The sequence below is a fragment of the Pristis pectinata genome, chromosome 8 (assembly GCF_009764475.1).
Source record: "Pristis pectinata isolate sPriPec2 chromosome 8, sPriPec2.1.pri, whole genome shotgun sequence".
NCBI lineage: Eukaryota > Metazoa > Chordata > Chondrichthyes > Rhinopristiformes > Pristidae > Pristis > Pristis pectinata.
This window is the reverse complement of record NC_067412.1, coordinates 2006710-2028142: the sequence shown is the minus strand read 5'-3', so window position 1 is coordinate 2028142 and position 21433 is coordinate 2006710. Positions and strand designations below refer to the sequence as shown.

Genomic DNA, 21433 nt, shown 5'->3' with positions numbered 1-21433 from the left:
TTTTCAGATTGGAGGCCTGTGGCGGGTCCTCATGACTTAGATGAGAACGTTGGTGGCATGATTGGCAAGTTTGCAGATGACACCAAAATTGGTGGTGTGGTGGACAGTGACGTTGTCTAAGATTACAGCAGGATATCGATCCACTGGGAAAGTGGGCAAGGGAATGACAGATGGAATTTAACTCAGACAAGTGCAAAGTGATGCATTTTTGGAAGTTACACCAGGGCGGGACACAGTGAATGGGGAAGTGGACAACAGCAAGACCCAGGGGTACAGGTACAGAGTTCCCTGGAAGTGGCGACACAGGCCGACAGAGTGGTGAAGGCATGCGGCGTGCTTGGCTTAGGGGACTGGGGGAGGGGTGAGAGGGGTGAGAGGGGTGATGGGGAGGGGGTGAGAGATCTGGGACCGGGTACCAGGGTCCCGGGGAGGTTAGCCCGCAGACCCGGGGCAGGACGTCCTGCGGACCGGAGACTGGTGGTGGGGCCCGGGGGGGTGAGGGAAGGACTGGGGCCGGGCAGGGACCGGGACCGGGCAGGGACGGGAGGGGGGGACCGGGCAGCCCGGGGCTGGCGGTGGGCCCGGGGGGGGGGGGGTGAGGAAAGGACTGGGGCCGGGCAGGGACGGGGGGTGGGGGGTGGAGGGGGGGACCGGGCAGGGATGGGAGGGGGGGACCGGGCGGGGATGGGAGGGGAGGGGGGGACCGGGCGGGGATGGGAGGGGAGGGGGGGACCGGGAGGGGAGGGGGGGACCGGGCAGCCCGGGGCTGGCGGTGGGGGGAGGGGCGGCTCCTCTCCGGGGCTGCTAGGCAACACGAGGTCTGTCACGCAGGCGCAGTGTGCGGTGACGCGGGCGGGCAGCGGGAGTGCGCAGGCGCACCAAGATGGCGGCGGCACGGTGCTGGGCGCGTCTGGTGTCGGTGACCTGGGGCCCGGCGGCCGGGGCCTCGCTGCTCGACGCCGGGGCCCCGCCGGTCCTTGCTTCTCGCCGGCTGGCTGCCTCCTTTGTGAAGGGCCGTGGGCTGCTGTCGGCCGGAGGGGTGGGCCTGAGGCTCGGGCTGGAGCTGCGGCTCAGGCGGCCCGGTGAGTGGGGGTCGGGTGTCTGGGTGGCGGCCCGGGGAGTAGGGACCGGAGACCGGGGTCGGGGCCCGGTGAGGGGGGGACCAGGGACAGACGACATGAGGTCCCCCAGCCCGGAGTCGGGGCGGTCCGGTCCGGGAGGGGCTGATCCCCTCGGCTGGGAGGGATCTCTCTGCCATCGCCCCTCCCCGTGGCTGGGAGCCCGTGTGGGGAGGGTTAGGGTTGGACACCCCAGGTCCCTTCACCTCTTCCCCCTGGTCAATGACAGGGTCCACGCTGCAACAGATAGAAGGAAGATAAAGTGCGCAACATCTGCCCAACTTTGGTTGAATGTAACGGGTGACTGGTCGCTTTGAACGTGGTCTGCTCACAGTTCCAGAGAGGTATTCGGGCAATTACCTGGCACCACCCTCCATTCAGCGGGCATACAGTACTTAAATATAGGGAAGGCACAGAACGTTTGACCTGAAGTATTAACCCAAAACTTCGACAATTCCTTTCCTTTCCCACAGTTGCTGCTCGACCTGCTGAGTTCTTCCAGCAGATTGTTTGCTGCTCCAGATTCCAGCATCTGCAGTCTCTGGTGTTAACATTAACCCTATTTCTCTTTCCTCAGATGCTGCCTGAATTGTTGAGGTTTTTTCCAGCATTTTGTTTTTCTTTCCTGATTTCTAACATCTACAGACTTTTTTATTTGCACTTATAAAGTTTTAATTTACAGAGGAAAATGGGCTAGAATGATAGAGAAATGGAGGGCTACGTGGGAGGGAAGGGTTAGATAGATCTTAGAGCAGGGTAAAATGTCAGCACAACTTCATGGGCCAAAGGGCCTGTACTGTGCTGTAATGTTCTAATGAGTTTGATTTTACTGAGAGGTGATAAGTGTGAGGACCAGATACCAGAATGAAGTGGGACCAAATATAACATCCAAGTTTGCTGAAGCTACAAATATTGATGATGAAGGAAATTGTGAGAAAGAACAAGTCTGCAAAGGGATTTAGACAGTTTGATAGGTAAATGGAAGATGGCCTAGAATAAGGAGAAATATGAGGTAGGGCGATTAGAAAAGCAAAGTATCGTTTGAGAGAGATCCATGAGTTTTTGTACAAGAAACATATTTAGTGTGCAGGTATAGCAGGATACATAATCGATTTCCCCATCCACCCCAGACATTCTCCCTTCTCCCCCTCCCATCAAACAGAAGATTCAAAAGCCTGAAAGCACGTACCACCAGGCTCAAGGACAGCTATCCCACTGTAATAAGACTAATGAATGGTCTCCTAGTACAATAAGATGGACTCTTGACCTCACAATGTACCTCATTATGGCCTTGTACTTTGTCTGCCTGCACTGCACTTTCTCTGTAACAGTAACACTTTATTTTGGATTCTGTTACTGTTTTCCCTTGTACCTCAATGTACTAGTGCGATGAAAAGATCTGTATGGATGGCATGCAAAATAGTTTTTCACTGTACCTCCATACATGTGATAATAAACCAATTTACCAATGCACAGCTGCTTACCTGCTCTGGGAGCCATGGTATTTATGTGGGCTTGTCCAGTAGAGTTTCTGATCAATGTTGACCCCTGCATCCACCCACTCCTCCCCCCTCGTGACATTGATGTGATGTTAAGGGTAGGTGGTTAGATTCTCTTATTGAAAATGGGGCAGTTGTGTGGCCTGAATGGTGTGTGTGTACACCACTTGATAGCACTGTCGATGACACCTGTTGTCATTTCACAGAGGATTGAAGATACACTGACATGCCACTAATTTATCTGGGATGGATTTGTCCTTTTTTTTCTGAACAAGAAATATCTGAGCAATGTTCCACATTGGCGGGTTAATGGTGTAACTTTACTGAACAGCGTGGGTTGAGGAGCAGCTCAGTCTGGAGAGCATGGTTTTCAGTACCAGATTTGTGATGTTGTCTGGTTACATTGCCTTTCCTGTATCCTATGTTCTCAGGTGTTTGACATCATGAGTGAATTGAATTAGCTGAAGACAATCTTCTATGATGGTGAGGATCTCAGGAGAAAGCAGAAGTGATTTGTCTACTTGATGTTTCTGGCTGAAGGTGATTGCAAATCCTTCAGCTTTGTCTTTGCTGGTCTTAAGTTCTGGTTGGATGTTTTGAGAATGTTTGCCCTGCTGGAGTCTAGAACTGGGGACATGATTTCAGGGTAAAGGGTTGAAGGTAAGGTGGAATTTATTCTGAGAGTTATAAATCTTTGGAATTCTTTGCCCTAGAGGACTGTGGATGCTGAGTGTTTTTTATTCAAGGCAGAGAGAGATTTTTGAAATGCAGAAAAAGTAAAGGTTAAGGGATGAGACAGTGGAGAGGAAGCCAGTGATCAGATCAGCCCTGATCTTGTTGTAAGGGGATGTGTGGTCCACTGCTGTTCTTTTTAAATCTTGTGTGTGCCTTAATGGGATTTGAGTGGGAAGAAAATCACAAATTGAAAATGAACACGTGGGGTTGAAGGTTATTTGTAAAACACTGAGAGAAAGGTGGAGCTGGGTGGAGCAAAGCTCTCGTCTGGACCAGTTTCTTTGTAAATTGTTTCACTTAAAATGAACAACAATTTCCATTTTTTACAGCACATTTCATGTAGCAAAATGTCCAGAGTTGCTTTGGGGGGAGTGTCCCCAAACTAATGGTGACACTGAACCTCATGTAGAGACATTAGTTCATCACTGCCTCGGTGAAGCAGCCAGCATAATCGAAGACCCCACCCACTCTGGACATTTTCTTTTCTTCCGCCCTCCAGAAGATACAAAAGCCTGAAAGCACGTACCACCAGGCTCTTGGACAGTTTCTATCTTATCTTAGTACAATAAGATGGACTCTTGACTTCACAATCTACCTCGTTATGACCTTGCACCTTACTGTCTACCTGCACTGCACCTTCTCTGTAACTGTTATCGTTTTCCCCTGTAGTACCTCAATGCACTGTTGTAATGAATTGATCTGTACGAATGGTATGCAAGACAAATTTTTCACTGTACCTCAGTACATGTGACAATAATAAACCAATTTACCATTTAACCCAGAAGCGTTAGTGAAAGATGTCGGTTTAGGGAGTACCCTTAAAGGAAAGGAAATTGAGGCAGTGAGGTTGATGGAAGGAATTCCAGAGTTAAGGACCAGGCCGTTTGAAGGCACAGCCATTAACAGAGGAATCAGTGGGGCCAGAACTGGAGCTGAGAGGTTTAAGGCTTGAGGCAATTGCAGAGATAGGAAGAGGAAAGGTGATTGGAAGTTTTGGGAGAAAAAAGAACTGAGGTGAGCCAGTGTAGATCAATGAACAGAAAGTGAGGGGTGAACAAGGTTTTGTGTCAGTTAGGACATGATGATCTCGGCTTTTTACACTGTAGAATATGAAAGACCAGCCATTGGTGCTTTGGAATTGTCAAGCTTAGAAGAAACAAAGGTATAGGAGAGTGTGCCCTATCTCAGCTCTTCTGTTCTAACAGTCAAATATTATAGGTGGAAAGTGTTGGTCTGAGGGATGGCACAGATAATGTGGTCTGACGTTCAACTGGTAGTCCAACATTCAGGTTCAGTTTGAGACAGGAAGAAGTAATGAGCAAGGGAACAGAATTTGTAATGGGACCAAACACAATGGCTCCGATCTTCTGATATTTAGTTGAAGAAGAGGGAGGGATCGTCTTGTGTGGAAAGTTTCCAGAATGCAGGGGCAGGTGTGGTGGGCTACAGTGCAGAGTGTGGATGGTTCTCAAAATAGCACCCATTTGTGCACATCATTATGAAGCTATTGTGATGAATTTTGCAGTTTGGCCAAATGTGTGTGGGTAGAGCAGAGCAAAGGCAATATGGGTGTGATTCAATGTGAATGAGGGGGTCCTTGGCTTGAATGAGCGATTACCCTTTGACATGGGAATATAACAAGAACCAAGGGAAGTAGTGGTCTTTGGGTCCTTGCCTGCTCTGCCTGTCAATGAGATTGTGGATGATCTACCTCATGTCCACCTTTCCGTATCACGCCATTGTGTCTTCATTCCTAAAGAGTCTAAAAAACCTATCGGCATCTTATCAGTTGAGTTTAGCTCCGTTAGGTTGAGAATTCCAAGGATTCACAGATGTTTGAGCGAGGTTTTTTTTCATGAATGACTGATGCCTTGTCTAAGGAGATCACCGGGATGTTGCTGGGGTGAAATGTTTCCGTTATGAGGAGAGACTGGACAGGTTGGTTATCTTTGGAGCAGAGGAGGCTGAGTGAGTACCTGCTGGAGGCACACAAAATCCTCTGAGGTTGTTTAAGATCTGGAATGCACTGCCTGAGGAAGTGGCAGAGGCAGGTACTCTCACAACATTTAAGAGGATCTGGATGAACAAGTGAATCATCAAGGATGCAAACTGAGTGCTGGTAGATGGATTTAGTATCAATAGGTACTTGATGGCCAGGACGGACGTAGTTTACTGCCTGTTCCTGTACTGTATGACTCTAACTGTTTGCTAGTTCTTGTACTGCAACCAGACAAACATCCTTCCAGTGTTTTCTCTGTCAAGCTCATGTCTGATTCACTGAGATCATCCCATTCTTATGAACTTTGGGAGATACAGATCCAGTATTGGCTTGAATACAACTCCACCATCCCCAGGAATCGGGATGGTGAACCCTCCTTGCACTTCCTCCGGGCAAAAGTTTCATTTGTTATAATTCCCTTGGAGATAATTGTGCGTTTTTCCTAACTGTTGCTTTTCGTTCCCCCTTCTAGGTTCTGCACCACATTCTGTAGCTGCGGCTGGATTTCACACAACTTCTGGTTTGGCCAAGACTGATTATTACGAGGTGTTGGGGATCCCACGCAATGCTACACAGAGGGAAATTAAGAAGGCCTATTACCAGGTATGGAGAGGGTGGCATTTTAACCGGACTATAAATCCCCATTCCATAAATAACCTAAGATCTCTTCATTAGTCACATGTACATCGAAACACACAGTGAAATGCATCTTTTGCCTAGAGTGTTCTGGGGCAGCCCGCAAGTGTCGCCATGCTTCTGGCACCAACATAGCATGCCCACAACTTCCTAAGTCTTTGGAATGTGGGAGGAAACCGGAGCACCCGGAGGAAACCCATGCAGACACGGGGAGGACATACAAACTCCTTACAGACAGTGGCCAGAATTGAACCCTAATCGCTGGCGCTGTAATAGCGTTATGCTAACCGCTACACTGCCGTGCCTACCTAGGCCAATATTTGGTCAGGCAGCCAATGAAGGTAGCAAATACACAACCTTTCTGATGAACCATCAGCCAGAATAGTTAACCTGCCACACGATGGAAATCCATTCCTTTAGCTTCGCCTGCTCTTAGTCATAATCATAGAGTAATACAGCACGGAAACAGGCCCGTCGGCCCATCTGGTCCACACCGACCAAGATATCCACCTAAGGAAGTCCCGATTGCCTGCATTTGGCCCATATCCCTCTAAATCTTTCCTATCCATGTACTTCTCCAAATTGTCTTTTAAATTTTCTGGAGGAACTGATTTTGCCGGCGCACAATTTCATGAGATCAGGCATTCCATGTGCCCACATGTGAACTATGATTCTGGAGACACAGCAGGATCCACTATGGGAGGCATTGTAATTGGGCCTCAGACAATGGCCACCTCTACATAATGCAGCGAGAGGCCCTGGAGAGGTGGGAACACAGACTCACTTCACCATCATGCTGATCTGGGAGAGAGGCACTGTATCCTGTGGTGGTACCCCACAACAAAGCTCACTGTGGGCTGGTGACTGAACATGGGATTTACTTTTCCCTCTTTGATTTTTGGCACAGTGGAGTGAACCTTGTCTGGATCTGAGGCACCACAAATTGATGAGATAAGTGGCTGAGGGACTTGAGTGCTGCTGTTAAGTCAAATTTGAGTATCTCTTCGTAAACCTGTTCTTAAATCTAGTCTGCATTAATCACTGTTGTATCCTAAAATTCAAACAAAATAAATCAAAGCTGATTAGAATGGGAACATCGTTGCAATCCATTTTGAAAAACAGAACTTTTCCTAGAAAAGCATTTGGGGGAGAGGTTGGTCTCTGTAGCTCCGTGTAACATCTAATCGCAGTTCGACCCTCTGTCCTTGCACACAGCTTGCGAAGAAATACCACCCAGACACAAACAAAGACGACCCAAAGGCAAAGGAGAAATTTTCCCAGGTGGCAGAAGCTTATGAGGTACTGGATCTGCTCTTATAATGACCCGTGGGAGCATTGATGGGCAATGATAAGGCGCTGACCCGTCTGGGGCAGTGGGACAAGGGTTGTGTGGATGCTCAAGGCATCAGTGGCAGTTTCTTTGATTTGTTGCAGGGGCTGGGCTGTGGCTGGGGGTGGAGAGCTCTGTGCATTGGTCGGGGAGGGTGCGAGTTTTCCCCTGTGTCAGCACGGTATGATGGGCTGAATGGCCCAGCTTAGAGCAGCAAGATCCCCGTTCCCAGTAGTGGGCAGCACAGTGGAAGTGTTACCATTGTCCATTCTCCAGGGGCGGTGAGGTACTGGTCACGGTTTTGTTGTTTGGTGGGTTTGCGGCTCTGGTTGATGCCATTGTCGGTTACAGGTACTAAGTGACGAGGTGAAGAGGAAACAGTATGACACGTACGGGGCAGCAGGATTTGATGCAGGAGCAGCCAGGGGCCAGCAGTACTGGCAATCGGGCCCTTCTGTGGATCCAGAGGAACTCTTCAGACGCATCTTTGGGGAGTTTACTGGATCTCGATTCACAGATTTCAACAGTGTGTTTGACCAGCCGCAGGAGGTGAGTGGGCAGGGTACTTGGTTATCTGCAGAACTGGTACTGCCGGGGGTGAACAATTCCTCCTCTGTTCCCCCACCAAGAGACTGTTTGGGTCAAAAGCATTTCCCTCCCAAAGGAATTTTTTGTGGTACATACATGTGTAGAAACTCCCAGATTGTACAAGGCAAGTTACTGGCTCGGAATGCAATATCCAGAGTTCCTGGAGGAAGGAGAGCAGTTTGGGTCCTTTCACTCCACACCAAGGACTTTGGGCTTTGAGGTTGCTCTGCAGTTTAGAGCAATACAGCTCAGATACAGGCCCTTCAGCCCAGCGAGTCCATGCCAATCAAGTCATCCACCTTGTTCGTCCCAATTTCCTGTGTTCGGCCCATATCCCTCCAGGCCCTTCCCCTCCATGTACTTATCTAATTGCTTCTTACATGGTACTGTTGTACCTGCCTCACCCACTTAAAGATTCTTTGGGTATGGCTGCAGTCTGCCTTTTGGGTACTGGCAGTTCAGTAGCCAAGAGATTCCTATAAAATGTCCAAAAACTTTCAAGACTTTTCAAGATACTTCAGAGGTCTCTAGTTTACCACATCACAGACTATATTATGTTCACGGGAGCTGATGCCTGCTGAGAACACTGAACCGACTCCATGATCTGAGCTGCCACCTGTTCCTTGGAAATCTCTGAAACCATTTACCACACTAAACAACCACCTTCAGAAATAATGTGTAGGGGAACGTGTTTATAGCCTGTCTCCTCCCTCAACCTTTTCAGGCTACTGTGTGAAACTAGAATATCTAACTCTGAGAAGAATGTTGGTTCAAGCTCTCTCAAACCTCTCTGTGTGACTGTATTTTAAGGAACAGTAACCAAATAAGTAGTTGACAAAAAGTTCACTTTAAAAGAGTGAATTTGGATTTAAGCAGGTGTTACTTGATTGTTATTTAGAGTTAAGCTTGGGAATTGTTTTTCTGTTGACTTTGCAAAGTGCTGTTGCTTTACCTCACTGCCGTCTGTTATATCTGCTCTCCCTCAGTACATTATGGAGCTGACCTTCACTCAGGCTGCAAAGGGAGTGAACAAGGAGATCACAGTGAATCTGGAGGACACGTGTCAGCGGTGTGATGGTAGAGGGAATGAGCCAGGGACTAAAGTTCAGCACTGCCATTACTGCAACGGAACTGGCATGGTGTGTACAAATTGAACAAAAGGCCACTTGGCCCATCTGTCTCTGCTGGCTTGTATTGAGATCCAGGACCCATGGCTGTTTTATTTTTCAAGTTTTATAATCTTACAAAACAATAGTTTGCATGAAAGTAGTATTTAACGTTTTATTTTAATGAGGAGTGTGACGGGCTGTGTGATTTACTTTCATCTGTACTAAAGAGCTGGAGCGAATAAGGGAACAGTTGTCTGAACGGTTACCTCTCGTAGTCCTCTCGCGTGTGGTGGTCTCTCACTCTCGTTTTGGCTGGAGTACAGCAAGATGTTAGATTTTGCTTATAATTCATATATATCGACAAGTCATTGGGACATAGTGCAACAGAACAGTCCAGTAAGGCTTGTTTAAAAGGACAAAATTGTTCATACATACATATTGTTCATACATATGTGTGTGTGGGGGGAGGTCAATGACACACATCAACCTCCTCCTGCAGATGGATTGTAAAGCCAAGGTCTCTGTCAGATTGATTCCAGGACGTGGAGAGTTGTATTGAAGACTGTGCATATGATGAAAGTATTTCAATGATTCCTAGTGAGGGAATCGGGAACCAGAGAGAGGCTCCCGCGGTGGTCACCCAACTGTACCAGAGCTGTGGAGTAATGAGCTGGACACAAGTTCAAAAGCTCACAGTGGCTGAGGAATTTCATTTTGGGTAATTAAACCTTGAGTGAAATCTAGAATCAGCAATGGTGACTGTGAAACTATTGACAAATCCTCATCTGATTTACTATTCTGGAGAGGAGAATTTGAGGTCTTTTCTCACTCTGGGCAACCTGTGGCTCTAGACCAGAGCTATGTAATTCACTCTTCCCTGCCCATGGAAATGGTTGAGCTGGCCACAGAACTTGTTTGCTGTCAAGGCTGCTGCCGTTCGAGGGATGCATCTTCCCCTCTCAGGGCTGCAGTGCAAGGGAGGGCAAAGGATGCCAGCCATGCTGTAAATTCTACAGTTTTGAATTGGAGCTGGGCTATTCAGGAGTAATTTCAGGAAGCATTTCTTTGAACACAAACAACAGTAGAAATCTGGAACTTGTCTCCCCAATTACCTGATGCTGGGGCTAAGGTGGACCCAAGGTGAGAGTATGGTGAGACAGGGAGCTCTGGTGCCCAGTGCAGCTGAGCTACAGATAGAGGTGATCAAAGGGAGTTCCAGTCCCTCTCCACAACCCCCAGCTGTCTGTCCATCTCTAAGCTGGTCGTTTGGTTGGGATGTTTGTCCCACTTGGCGGAGCTGCTGCCACCAGTTAATGAATAACCCCACGAGCATAGACTGCTTGTGCTCTGCCGGGGCTGCTGTGGTGACCACACGTTGTCCTGTGTTCCTCCGACAGGAAACCCTGAACACTGGTCCGTTTGTGATGCGTTCCACGTGCCGGCGATGTGGTGGGCGGGGCTCCGTGATGACAACACCCTGCATTGTGTGCCGAGGGAGTGGGCAGAGTAAACAGAAGAAGACTGTTGTGGTGCCGGTTCCAGCGGGTGAGAATTGGTCAACAGCCAGATCCCTGCTCCAAGAGCAATGTGGTGATGGCGTAATAGCAGGCTGGTGTGGAGGGGAATCTCGGAGCAAATCCACACACATTCCAGTCTCCCAGAGATCCGTGGCCGTGCGCCTGGTGTGATAGCGTGGAGCTGATTGTCTAGGATCCTCTCCCCCAACCCTGTGACCTCCAATTGACTTTGCTTAACCGGGGTAATTGGTTAAGGCAAAACACATGATGCTGGAGGAACTCAGCAGGCCAGGCAGCATCCGTGGAGAAAAGCAGGCGGTCAACGTTTCGGGTCAGAACTGAAGATAGGAAAAGGGGAAGCCCATTATATAGGAGGGAAAAGCAGAGCAGTGATAGGTGGACAAAATTGGTTCAGGCTCCTCAGTTACCACCTGCCTGGTGTGTTCTCTCTGGTTAGTTTGTGCAACCAGGATGGGGAAATGGAATTGAGCAAATCATCCATAATCTGAACGTCAACACAGACCCAAGAGACCAAACCACCTCCCCCGGTTTTCCCTGTTGTGATGCCCAGTGAGGGCTGGGTCAGTGAGTGCCCTAGGTTGATGTCAGTGAGCAGCCAGCAGCTGCTGCTGGATAATTAACTGACCCTGTACTTCAGAGAGCAGGAGCTGAACCTGGGCCATCCTTGCCAATGGAGCTCTAACACATTGCGCTCACTGAGAGCCGTCAGCCGCTGGTCCTGATAGCCACGCTGGTGCTGTACCTGATATAGCGTGTGTGCATGTTACAGGTGTGGAGGACGGACAGACTGTACGGATGCCAGTGGGACGCAAGGAGATCTTCATCACCTTTAGGGTAAGTCACTGAGGAGATGCATTGTCCCCATCTCAGGGCTGATCTGCAGTGTATGAGGAATGAAACATAGAACAGTATTTGGTATTGGTTTATTATTGTCACTTGTACCGAGGTACAGTGAAAAACTTGTCTTGCATACCGACTGTATAGGTCAATTCATTACACAGTACAGTTACATTGGGTTAGTACAGAGTGCATTGATGTAGTACAGGTGAAAACAATAACAGTGCAGAGTGTCACAGCTACAGAGAAAGTGCAGTGCAATAAGGTGCAAGGTCACAAGTAGGTAGATTGAGGTCAGAGTCCATTTCATTGTATAAGGGAACGGTTCAATAGTCTTATCACAGTTGGGTAGAAGCTGTCCTTAAGTCTGGTGGTACGTGCCCTCAGGCTCCTGTATCTTCTACCCGATGGAAGAGGAGAGAAGAGAGAATATCCCGGGTGGGTGGGGTCTTTGATTATGCTGACTGCTTCACTAAGACAGTGAGAGGTAAAGACAGTCCAGGGAGGGGAGGCTGGTGTCCGTGATGTGCTACGGCACAGGAACAGGTGCTTTGGTCCACCATTGTCTGCACTGACCGTGATGACAAATTAAACTAATTCCATCTGCCTGCATGTGGTCCATATCCCTCCATTCCCGGCCTGTTCATGTGCCTGGTTAAGTGCCTCTTGAGTGTTGCTGCCGTATCTGCTTCCACCAGCACCCCGACAGTGCGTTCCAGGCACCCACCACTCTGTGTAAAATCAAAATTTGCCCCTCAAATCTCTCTCAAACTTTCCCTGTCTCACATTAGACCTATGGCCTCTTGGTGCATGTAGATGCATTGGGCCTGGAAGTTAATGGCCAGTACTGCATGGGATCAGTATGTTTGCTGATGGGATGGCGAGTCGTGGGTTTGATGGAGAGGGGGGAGGTCTTGCTGCAGGATCGTTGGATCGTGAGTCCTGGATGCTTCAGTTTTCTCTGCATCATTTAGGTCCAGAGGAGCTCGACCTTCCGACGGGATGGAGCAGACATTCACTCTGACCTGTACATATCCATAGCCCAGGCAGTCCTAGGGGGCACTGCTCGAGCTCAGGGACTGCACGAAACCATCAACATTACGGTGAGTGTCACTGGGCTGCAGTTAGCAGGAACCAGAAACTATTCCTTGTTTGCTTGGGATCAGTGAGATCAAACAGCCCCAACACCCAACCACCTCTGGTACCGTCATGAAACAAAACCATTCAAAGACGGTGCAGAACACTTCCTTTTAAGTGCCCGTCATTGTTTTCCTTGGACCAGCTGTGTGATGGAGATTAACCTCTAGTTTCTGCACAGCCACACTGACAGCCCGAGTCACTTGTGGATCACTCCTGCAAATGCCAAGCCACAACTTTCCTGAAGTCCATGTTGTCATTCCGACAGAGCCCCTCCAGCGTTCTGCTCGAGGAGTTTGTGCTCGAATTGGTACTGGAGTGCTGGCAGTCCTAATGCAAGTGTGGGTACACCCGAGTGACAGGTGCCTGCCTCCAGTAGTTGCCACTCGGACTGGTTGGCCTTCAGTGCTGTGACTGTCCTGCAGAGGGCAGCAGCTGTGTGATGTGTGGCTGGTTAAACTCCACATCTGTACCAGAGTCTTTCACCGGGACACGGTTTCAATTTTCATCCTCAAGTCTTGCTTACTGGGGGGATTGATGAACCTGATGTTTCCCTTCACTCCAGAAGGATTGTACTCACAGTTATACAGCACGGAAACTGGTCCTTCAGCTCAGCTCGTCCATGCCAACCAAAGTACCCATCTAAGTCCCATTCGCCTGCGTTTGGCCTGTATCCCTCTAAACCTTTCCTATCCACGTGCCTGTCCAAATGTATTTTAAACATTGTACCCGCCTCTACCACTGTACCTTGCCACTTTATTCTGATGATCTCTGCTGTATGGTGGCGAACAGACCCTCTGCTGCCTGTAGCTGCTCACACTCCCTGTCTTGTCTGCAGATCCCGGCTGGGATTCAGGTTGATCAGAGGATTCGACTTGCTGGCAAAGGTATCCCGAAAGTCAATAGTTACGGATACGGAGATCACTATATCCACATCAAGGTGAAAATCCCAAAGTGAGTATGCCCTTTGTTGAGGCCAGAGCTGGGAATCCAGAGCCATTAGCTTTGCACCTTACCGTTGGCCCCATCAGTGGGAGACAACAGGGTGTGCATAGAAGTAAACTTCCTTCGTGCTGTGGTGAACAATGAACATTAATCTGAGGTGGTATTTGACCTCCTGTAACAAGGCGATCAATGTTCACTGGACGGGCGTGGGGCTTGGGAGCCAAGTCTAAAGGGGCAGCTCAAAGCAGAAATCTGGTCCACACTTTGGAATTGCACACTCCCCTCTTTGCAATGGGCTTTGAAGTGTCCCACCAGTTGTATTCTTCGAAGTAACATGCTGTGGGTAAAGGGAACACGGTGAATGTACTGCACTTAGATTTCTGGAAGACATTTGAGAAGGTGCCATGTCAAAGATTAACGTGCAAAGTAAAATCTCTCAGTGCAGGAGGTATCATGACTAACAGGAAACGGTAGGTGTAAATAGGACAAGTCACATGTCACGGGGATTAGGGCAGGACTTCGGGTTTACAGTTTGTAAACTGGATGAAGGCACTGAAGGTATGGTTGGAAAATTCCATGATGACACAGAGGCAAGAAAGGAAGCTGTGAAGTGAACACGAGACTAAAGGGATGGATAGGTTAAATGTGAGGGTAAAGATCTGTCAAATGGAGTATGATGTGGGAGGTGTGAAATGGTCCATTTTGGCAGAAAGAACTAAGAAGCGTGTTATCTAAATGGTGAGAAAAAGTGGAGTTCTGAGATTAGGAGGGGTCTGGGTGTCCGAGTGCATGATTCACACAAGGCTGGTGTTATCTTCTTTTGCTCAGGTAATTGAATACAAAAATAAAGCTGTTATACTTCATAGATAGACGGCATTGGGGAGGCCCAGATTTCTTAACCAATGTAAGTGGTTTTGCTTGATCGATCTTATCATTTCCCATCAATGTTTTGAGGAAAGAAAGGAAGAGAGATTTAAGGAGAGAATTCAGAGTTTAGGTCTTGCTGGGTGGCATGGTTCACCAGTGGTGGAGCATTTAAATTCGGGAATAATCAAGAAGCTAGTGTTGCAAGAGGGCCGAGATCTCAAGGTCATAACCTGCAGACGCTGGAGATTTGAAACTAAAACACAAAATGCTCAGCAGGTCCGGCAGCTTCCCAGAGAGGGCAGCAGAGCTTTGAGGTGGGCATCCTGCGGCAAGTGGCAGGGAATTCATCTCTTGCTCTTCCTACAGATGCTGCCCAACCTGTTGGGTATTTCCAGCATTTCCTGTATTATTTCACACTAGGGATCTCAGAGCAGGAGATCAGAGGGAGTGAGCAGGGAAGCCATGGAGGGAGAGATTTGTTGGCACGATGCTACACTCAGTAATCAAAGAGCAAACAACTAATCTTTTAGGAAAGCTGAATATAATTAAACCTAATTAACCTGGTTTTAAGGATCATGTTTGACAAATTTGCTTGAATTCTTTGAGGATGTGACAGGGAGATAGAGGGGAACCTGTAGATGTAGTATATTTAGATTTCTTAAAAAAAAGCATTTGACCAAGTGTCACATAAGAGGCAGGTGCATAAGTTAAAGGCCCATGGTATTGGAGGAAGTGTACTGGCATGGATTGAAAACTGATTGTCGCATAGAAAACAGAGTTGGAGCAAATAGGTCCTTTTCAGGCTGGAGGGATTTGACTAGGGATGTACCTGTCTTATTATCACTTCCGCAAGGATTGGTTCTTGGTCAGTTGTTCACTGTTTATATATTAATGACTTGAAGGGAACAAAATGTAAGATTTCCAAGTTTGCTGTTGGTATAAACATAGGTAGAAAGGCGTGTTGTGATGGGGACATTGATTCTGCAATGGGATATAGATCGATGGAGAGATTGGGTGAAAACCTGGCAAGATGAAGTTTAATGTGCAGAGGCGTGACGTTATGCACTTTGGTAAGAGGAATTAGAAGACATTATTATGTAAATGGATAGAGGTTGCAAATGACCAAAGTACAGAGGGATCTAGGTGTTCTAGTGCATGAATCAGAAAAAGTTAGCAGGCAGGTCCAACAAGTAGTTAAGAAGGAAAATAGCTTGTTGGCATTTATTGCAAAGGTGTTGGGGTTTATGAAAAGGAAGGTTTTCTTCCAGTTGTACAGGGTGTTGGTGAGGCCACACCTGGAGTACTGTGTGCAGTTCTGGTCCCTTGTCTGAAAAAAGGGATATGGTAGTACTGGAGGCAGTACAAAGGCAAATTCCTGGGATGAGAGGGTTGTCCTGTCAAGAGAGGCTGGACAGTTGAGGTCTGTGTTCCTTGGAGTTTAGAAGAATGAGGGGGAAAGTTGCTGGCCATGGACTAATGACCAGCATCTGTCACTAATTTCAGTGTTGCCCCCTTGCATGCAACGTGCTCACTGATCTCCACTGAGGAAAGACCACGGCAGGGAGAGAATCGTCCTCCATGTGCCCTAGGGCAGCCTGTGCTTCTGCGGTGAATGGTAACCGAGTGATTCTATTTTGCTCAAGCTATGCTTGTAAGGTCCCTCTTGGATGTGTTTCTCTGGGGGTGGGGCATGTTGTTGTCCCATTGACCTTCTAAATGCTGCTCTTTCCGTATCTCTGCTTGGCAGGAGGTTGTCGCCTCGGCAGAGTTCCCTGATGGCAGCTTATGCGGAGGAGGAGACTGATGTGGAGGGCACAGTTAATGGAATAGTTAACACGGCTACAGGTGAGCAGCATTGTTTACAGGCTTCATTGAACTACAGAGCTAAAAGGTAGCTGGTGCATGTTTGATGATAGAAATGGGAGGAGGAGTATGCCATTGGCCTCATGAGCCTGCTCTGCTATTCAACAAGACCATGGCTGATCTTCTGCCTCACATTTTTCTGTTGTATTCCCAGGTTCCTTGATTCATCCTGTATCATAACATGATAAGTTTTTATCTGCAATTGGAGAGGGAAAAGGGCAAATCAGTAGGGTCAATTTTGCGGTTGAACAAAGGAGACTATGGAGCCATGAGGGAGGAGCTGGCTGAAGTCGGCTGGGCGGGCATCCTAGCAGAATTGTCATTGGAACAGCAATGGCAGGTATTCTTGGGAATAATGCACAAGGTGCAGGATCAGTTTATTCCCCAGAGAAGGAAAGACTCAAAGAGGGGAAAGGGGCCACTGTGGCTGACAAAGGAAGTCAGAGATAGCATTGTGTTAAAAAGGAAGATATGGCAGAGCCAAGCTGAGTGGGAAGATAGAAGATTGGGAAATTTTTAAGGTGCAGCAGAATTTAACTAAAAAGGTAATTCAGGAAGAAAAAATGAGGTATGAAGGCAAGCTAGCCAGGAATATTAAGAAGGATAGCAAAAGCTTTTTTAGGTATGTGAAGGGAAAGAAGTTAGTTAGGAACAATGTTGGGCCCTTGAAGACCGAATTGGGTGAAATTATTACGGGAAACAGGGAGATGGCAGTCGAATTTAATAAGTACTTTGGATCTGTCTTCACGGGGGAAGACGTAAGAAATCTCCCAGAGGTAAGGATGGACAAAAGGCAGAGGGTGACAGAGGAACTGAAGTGGATTGACATTAGGAAAGAAATGGTGATGGGTAGACTAATGGGGCTGAAGACTGACAAATCCCCAGGTCCAGATGGTCTGCATCCCAGGGTACTAAAGGAGGTGGCTCTAGAAATTGTGGATGCATTGGTGATCATTTTCTGACGTTCCTTAGATTCGGGGTCAGTTGCTGAGGATTGGAGAATGGCTAATGTTATCCCACTTTTTAAGAAAGGAGGGACGGAGAAAACGGGGAACTATCGTCCAGTTAGCCTAATATCTGTGGTGGGGAAGATGCTAGAGTCCATTATTAAGGATGAAATAGCGGCATATTTGGATAGCAATGATAGGATTGGGTCGAGTCAACATGGATTTACCAAGGGCAAATCATGCTTGACTAATCTACTGGAGTTTTTTGAGGGTGTAACCAGGAAAATAGACGAGGGAGATTCAGTGGATGTTGTATAGCTCGACTTTCAGAAGGCATTTGATAAAGTGCCGCACAGGAGATTGGTGGGTAAAATTAGGGCTCATGGAATTGGGGGGCGAGTATTAACGTGGATAGAAAACTGGTTGGCGGATAGGAAACAAAGGGTAGGGGTGAGTGGATGTTTCTCAGAATGGCAGGCCGTGACTAGTGGGGTGCCACAGGGCTCGGTGCTGGGACTGCAGCTGTTTACGATCTATGTTGATGATTTAGATGAAGGCATTGTGAATAACATTAGCAAGTTTGCTGATGATACAAAGTTGGGTGGCAGTGCGATATGTGTAGAGGAAGTTAGGAGAATTCAAGGTGATTTGGATAGGTTGGGTAAGTGGGCAGATACTTGGCAGATGAAGTTTAATGTGGATAAGTGTGAGGTTCTCCACTTTGGGAGCAGGAACAGGAGGGCGGATTATTATCTGAATGGTGTGGGGTTAGGTAAGGGGGAAATACAAAGGGATCTAGGAGTCCTTGTTCATCAGTCACTGAAAGTGAATGAGCAAGTGCAGCTGGCAGTGATGAAGGCTAATGGAATGTTGGCCTGTATTACAAGGGGAATTGAGTACAAAAGCAAAGAGATTCTTTTGCATTTGTACAGGGCCCTGGTGAGACCACTCCTGGAGTATTGTGTACAGTTTTGGTCTCCAGGGTTAAGGAAGGATATCCTGGCTATAGAGGGCGTGCAGCGTAGGTTTACGAGGTTAATTCCGGGGATGTCGGGACTGTCTTATGCTGAGAGGTTGGAGAGACTGGGATTGTACACGCTGGAATTGAGAAGATTGAGAGGGGATCTGATTGAAACATACAGGATTATTAAGGGATTGGACAGGTTAGAGACAGGAAATATGTTCCGGATGTTAGGGAAGTCCAGGACCAGGGGGCATAATTTAAGAATAAGGGCTAGGCCATTTAGGACAGAGGTGAGGAAAAACTTCTTCTCCCAGAGGATTGTGAATTTGTGGAATGCACTGCCTCAGAGGGCAGCGGAGGCCAATTCTCTGGGCACTTTCAAGAAGGAGCTAGATAGGTTTCTTATAGATAGGGGAATCAAGGGATATGGGGACAAGGCAGGAACAGGATATTGATTGTTGAGGATCAGCCATGATCTCAAAATGGCGGTGCAGATCTCGAAGGGCCGAATGGTCTACTTCTGCTCCTATTGTCTATCCAGAAATCTATCAATCTCTCTTTTGAATGCAATAACTGAGCCTCCAGGGTAGAGAATTCCAAAAGTTTACCAGACACTGAAATTTTCCACATTTCTGTCCAAAGTAGCCTATCCCTTATTCTGTAATTGTGAACCCCACGATACTCCCTGCATCAGCTCTGTTGAGCCCTGAGTTTTTTACGTCTCATTGATATTTATTTATTAGTCACATGTACGTCGAAACACACAGTGAAATGTGTCTTTTTGCGTTGCTGAGAATGTTCTGGGGGCAGCCTGCAAGTGTTGCCACTCTTCTGGCACCAACATAGCATTGCCCACAACTTCCTAACCCGTACGTCTTTGGAATATGGGAGGAAACCGGAGCACCCAGAGGGAACCCACATGGACACGCTAACCGCTACACTACCGTGTCTGACTCTGGAGACTAGAGACCTAGCCTACTTGATCTCTCCTCATAAGAAACTTGCCATCCAAGAATCTTCTCTGCACTCCCACTATAGCAAGGATATCCTTTCTTGGGCAAGACCAAAGTTATATACAATACTTTAAGTGTGGTTTCACTAAGACCCTACATAATTGTGATAAGACATCTTTAATCTTTTATTCAAACCCTCATTGCTATAAATGCAAGTACCGTTTCCCTTAAATGCATGCTGTATCTGCATGTTAGTGGTTTATGTTCAAGGATACTTGGGTACTTTTATAACATCAGTATTTCTGATCATTTAAAAAAATACTTTAGCATGTGTCTCTGTCTTGTTGCCCACTCACTCGACCGACACGTCCCTTGAAATTTCTTAGCATTCCCATCGCTACCCATGATCTAATTGAGTTGTGTAGTATTTTTCTGCTCTTACTGCTAGTTCTGATGAGGTGTTTCATTTAGTTAGATTTCTGTGTACTTGGAGAGGAACGAGGGAGGGGAATGAATTGAAATTGCACACCTTGGGTGTTAGACCCAGTGAATTGAAGAGAAACGATCGGGCTGCCATTAACACTACTTGACTCATTTACCTTAAACCTGCGTGACTGGCTTGTACTGATTCCCGTGTTGTTGGTAGTTTCTCTTTCCTTGACATGTGACCCTGGGCTTTCACTGTTTGTACCTACAGGCACTGAAGCCCGGGCAAGGACAGAGACGGGGGAAAGAGAGTCAGAGAAACCAGAGGCAGAGCCAGGGGAAAACAAGGAAGGATTCCTTACCAAATTAAAGCGAATGTTTAGTTGATGTGTCAGAGGTAGGACGTCTTTTTGTTTTCCCTTCATGATTCAGACTGTTGAGTTTGTCCAATGTCTGAAGGCTTTGGGCAGCCAGTCTTCATTGTAGATGAAGTGTGCCTCCACCTCTCGTGTATGTAGTGAGAGGATGATATTTGGTGCCTGCTCTGCCTCACCTTGTTCAACACGAGCCAGTTAATTGCTGTTATATAATGTTCATGGATAAAAGATGGAATCCCCTCTCATGGGCATTGTTGTCATGGGTTTTAACAGATTCTTGGTATATCAGTCAGTGTAGAACATCATTTTGTGAAGTGCACAGGGATCAGTGCTCAGTCCTCAACTATTTACATTCTATATTAACTTAGAGGAAGGGACAAGGAAATGTGAGGTGGCAGTGAATTGTCAGGTGAAAACATTGTGGGGAAATGTGAGGTGATCCACTTGGGGATCAAAATTAGAAAAGCAAAATGTTTGCATGGAGAGATTACAGAATGTTTCAGAGGGATCTGGGTGTCCTTGTACACAAAACAGTTAGCTTGCACATACAGGGAGTAGTTAGGCAAATGGAATGTTACCCTTAATTGCAAACAGGATGGAGAGTAAAAGTCTCGCTACACCTGAGCGGGGTGTTGGTGAGAGTGCGTCAGGAATACTCTAAGTTTTGGTGTCTTTGAGGCACAAGCATTAGAGGCAGTTCAGAGAAGGTTCATCAGGATATTGTTGAGATGAAGGAAAAGTTAAATATGAGATTAGATGAGATTCTGAAAGGGTTTGACTACGTGAAGGGTCCCCCCCCCCCCCCATGGGGGATCCCAGTTACAAGAGACTACTTTCAGAAGAGGTCACTAATTTAAAGTGGAGATGGGAAATTTTTCATCTGACTGTTGAGAATCTCCAGGCTGTGGAAGCTTGATCATTCTGTATATTCAAGGCCGAGATGTGGATTTCTGGAGGACAGTGAAGTCTAGGATTGAGGTGAACAGGTAAGAAAATGGAACTGAGGCCGAGATCAGATCAGTCATGGTCTTAATGAATGAACTTTGAGAAGGTTCACATACTACACAGCAGCCCTGGGTTATCTCTTATGCTTACTGTGTGGATGTTTTGTGAACACAATACCCTTGTACCACCTGGGACACTACTTCCAAACAGCCCATTCTTGCCTAAATCCCAACTGTGATAAACCTGTTGGAAAGTCTTGCGTGTTTCAAAGGCTGTACTTTGATTCCAGGAAAACGCTCAAGTGGGAACTGAGCCCAGACTGCTATGCTGTGAAGGATGCATAACTACTGTCACCATGTCAAACGGGCAGGGGACTGCTGGAGGAATTCCTTTCCCATGGAGCAGGACAGGCACACGAGCTGGACCCCTCATTCTCCAATAAGGAAGTCATTACATTTAGTTTCAATTACTCTGTACAGTGATGTCAATAGCCATGTAAATATAGTGATAGATCCAGTATTTAATCACCGCTGTTGCACTATGTGATTGATGTTTTGGACGAGATAAAAATGTGCTGCTAGTTGGAGCTGTCTTTTTTCATAAATCCCTAAGTGAGTTGC

General features: G+C 47.2%; 1 protein-coding gene across 2 annotated transcripts; it reads left to right on the top strand.

Moving 5' to 3' along the window:
* Window positions 1-833: 833 nt before the first annotated feature.
* dnaja3a (DnaJ heat shock protein family (Hsp40) member A3a) lies at window positions 834-21393 on the top strand. 2 transcript variants are annotated; one of them, XM_052021512.1, is made up of 12 exons: window positions 866-1082; window positions 5824-5954; window positions 7203-7286; window positions 7669-7866; window positions 8892-9044; window positions 10412-10559; window positions 11322-11386; window positions 12364-12492; window positions 13365-13480; window positions 16086-16183; window positions 19763-19888; window positions 21103-21393. In XM_052021512.1, exons 1-11 carry the CDS (start codon window positions 884-886, stop codon window positions 19876-19878), a joined length of 1437 nt encoding a protein of 478 aa, XP_051877472.1. In that variant the 5' UTR covers window positions 866-883; the 3' UTR covers window positions 19879-19888; window positions 21103-21393. The 2 variants fall into 2 exon arrangements, with proteins under 2 accessions (XP_051877473.1, XP_051877472.1); XM_052021513.1 differs by lacking the exon at window positions 19763-19888 and having other exon boundaries at window positions 834-1082.
* Window positions 21394-21433: the final 40 nt, after the last annotated feature.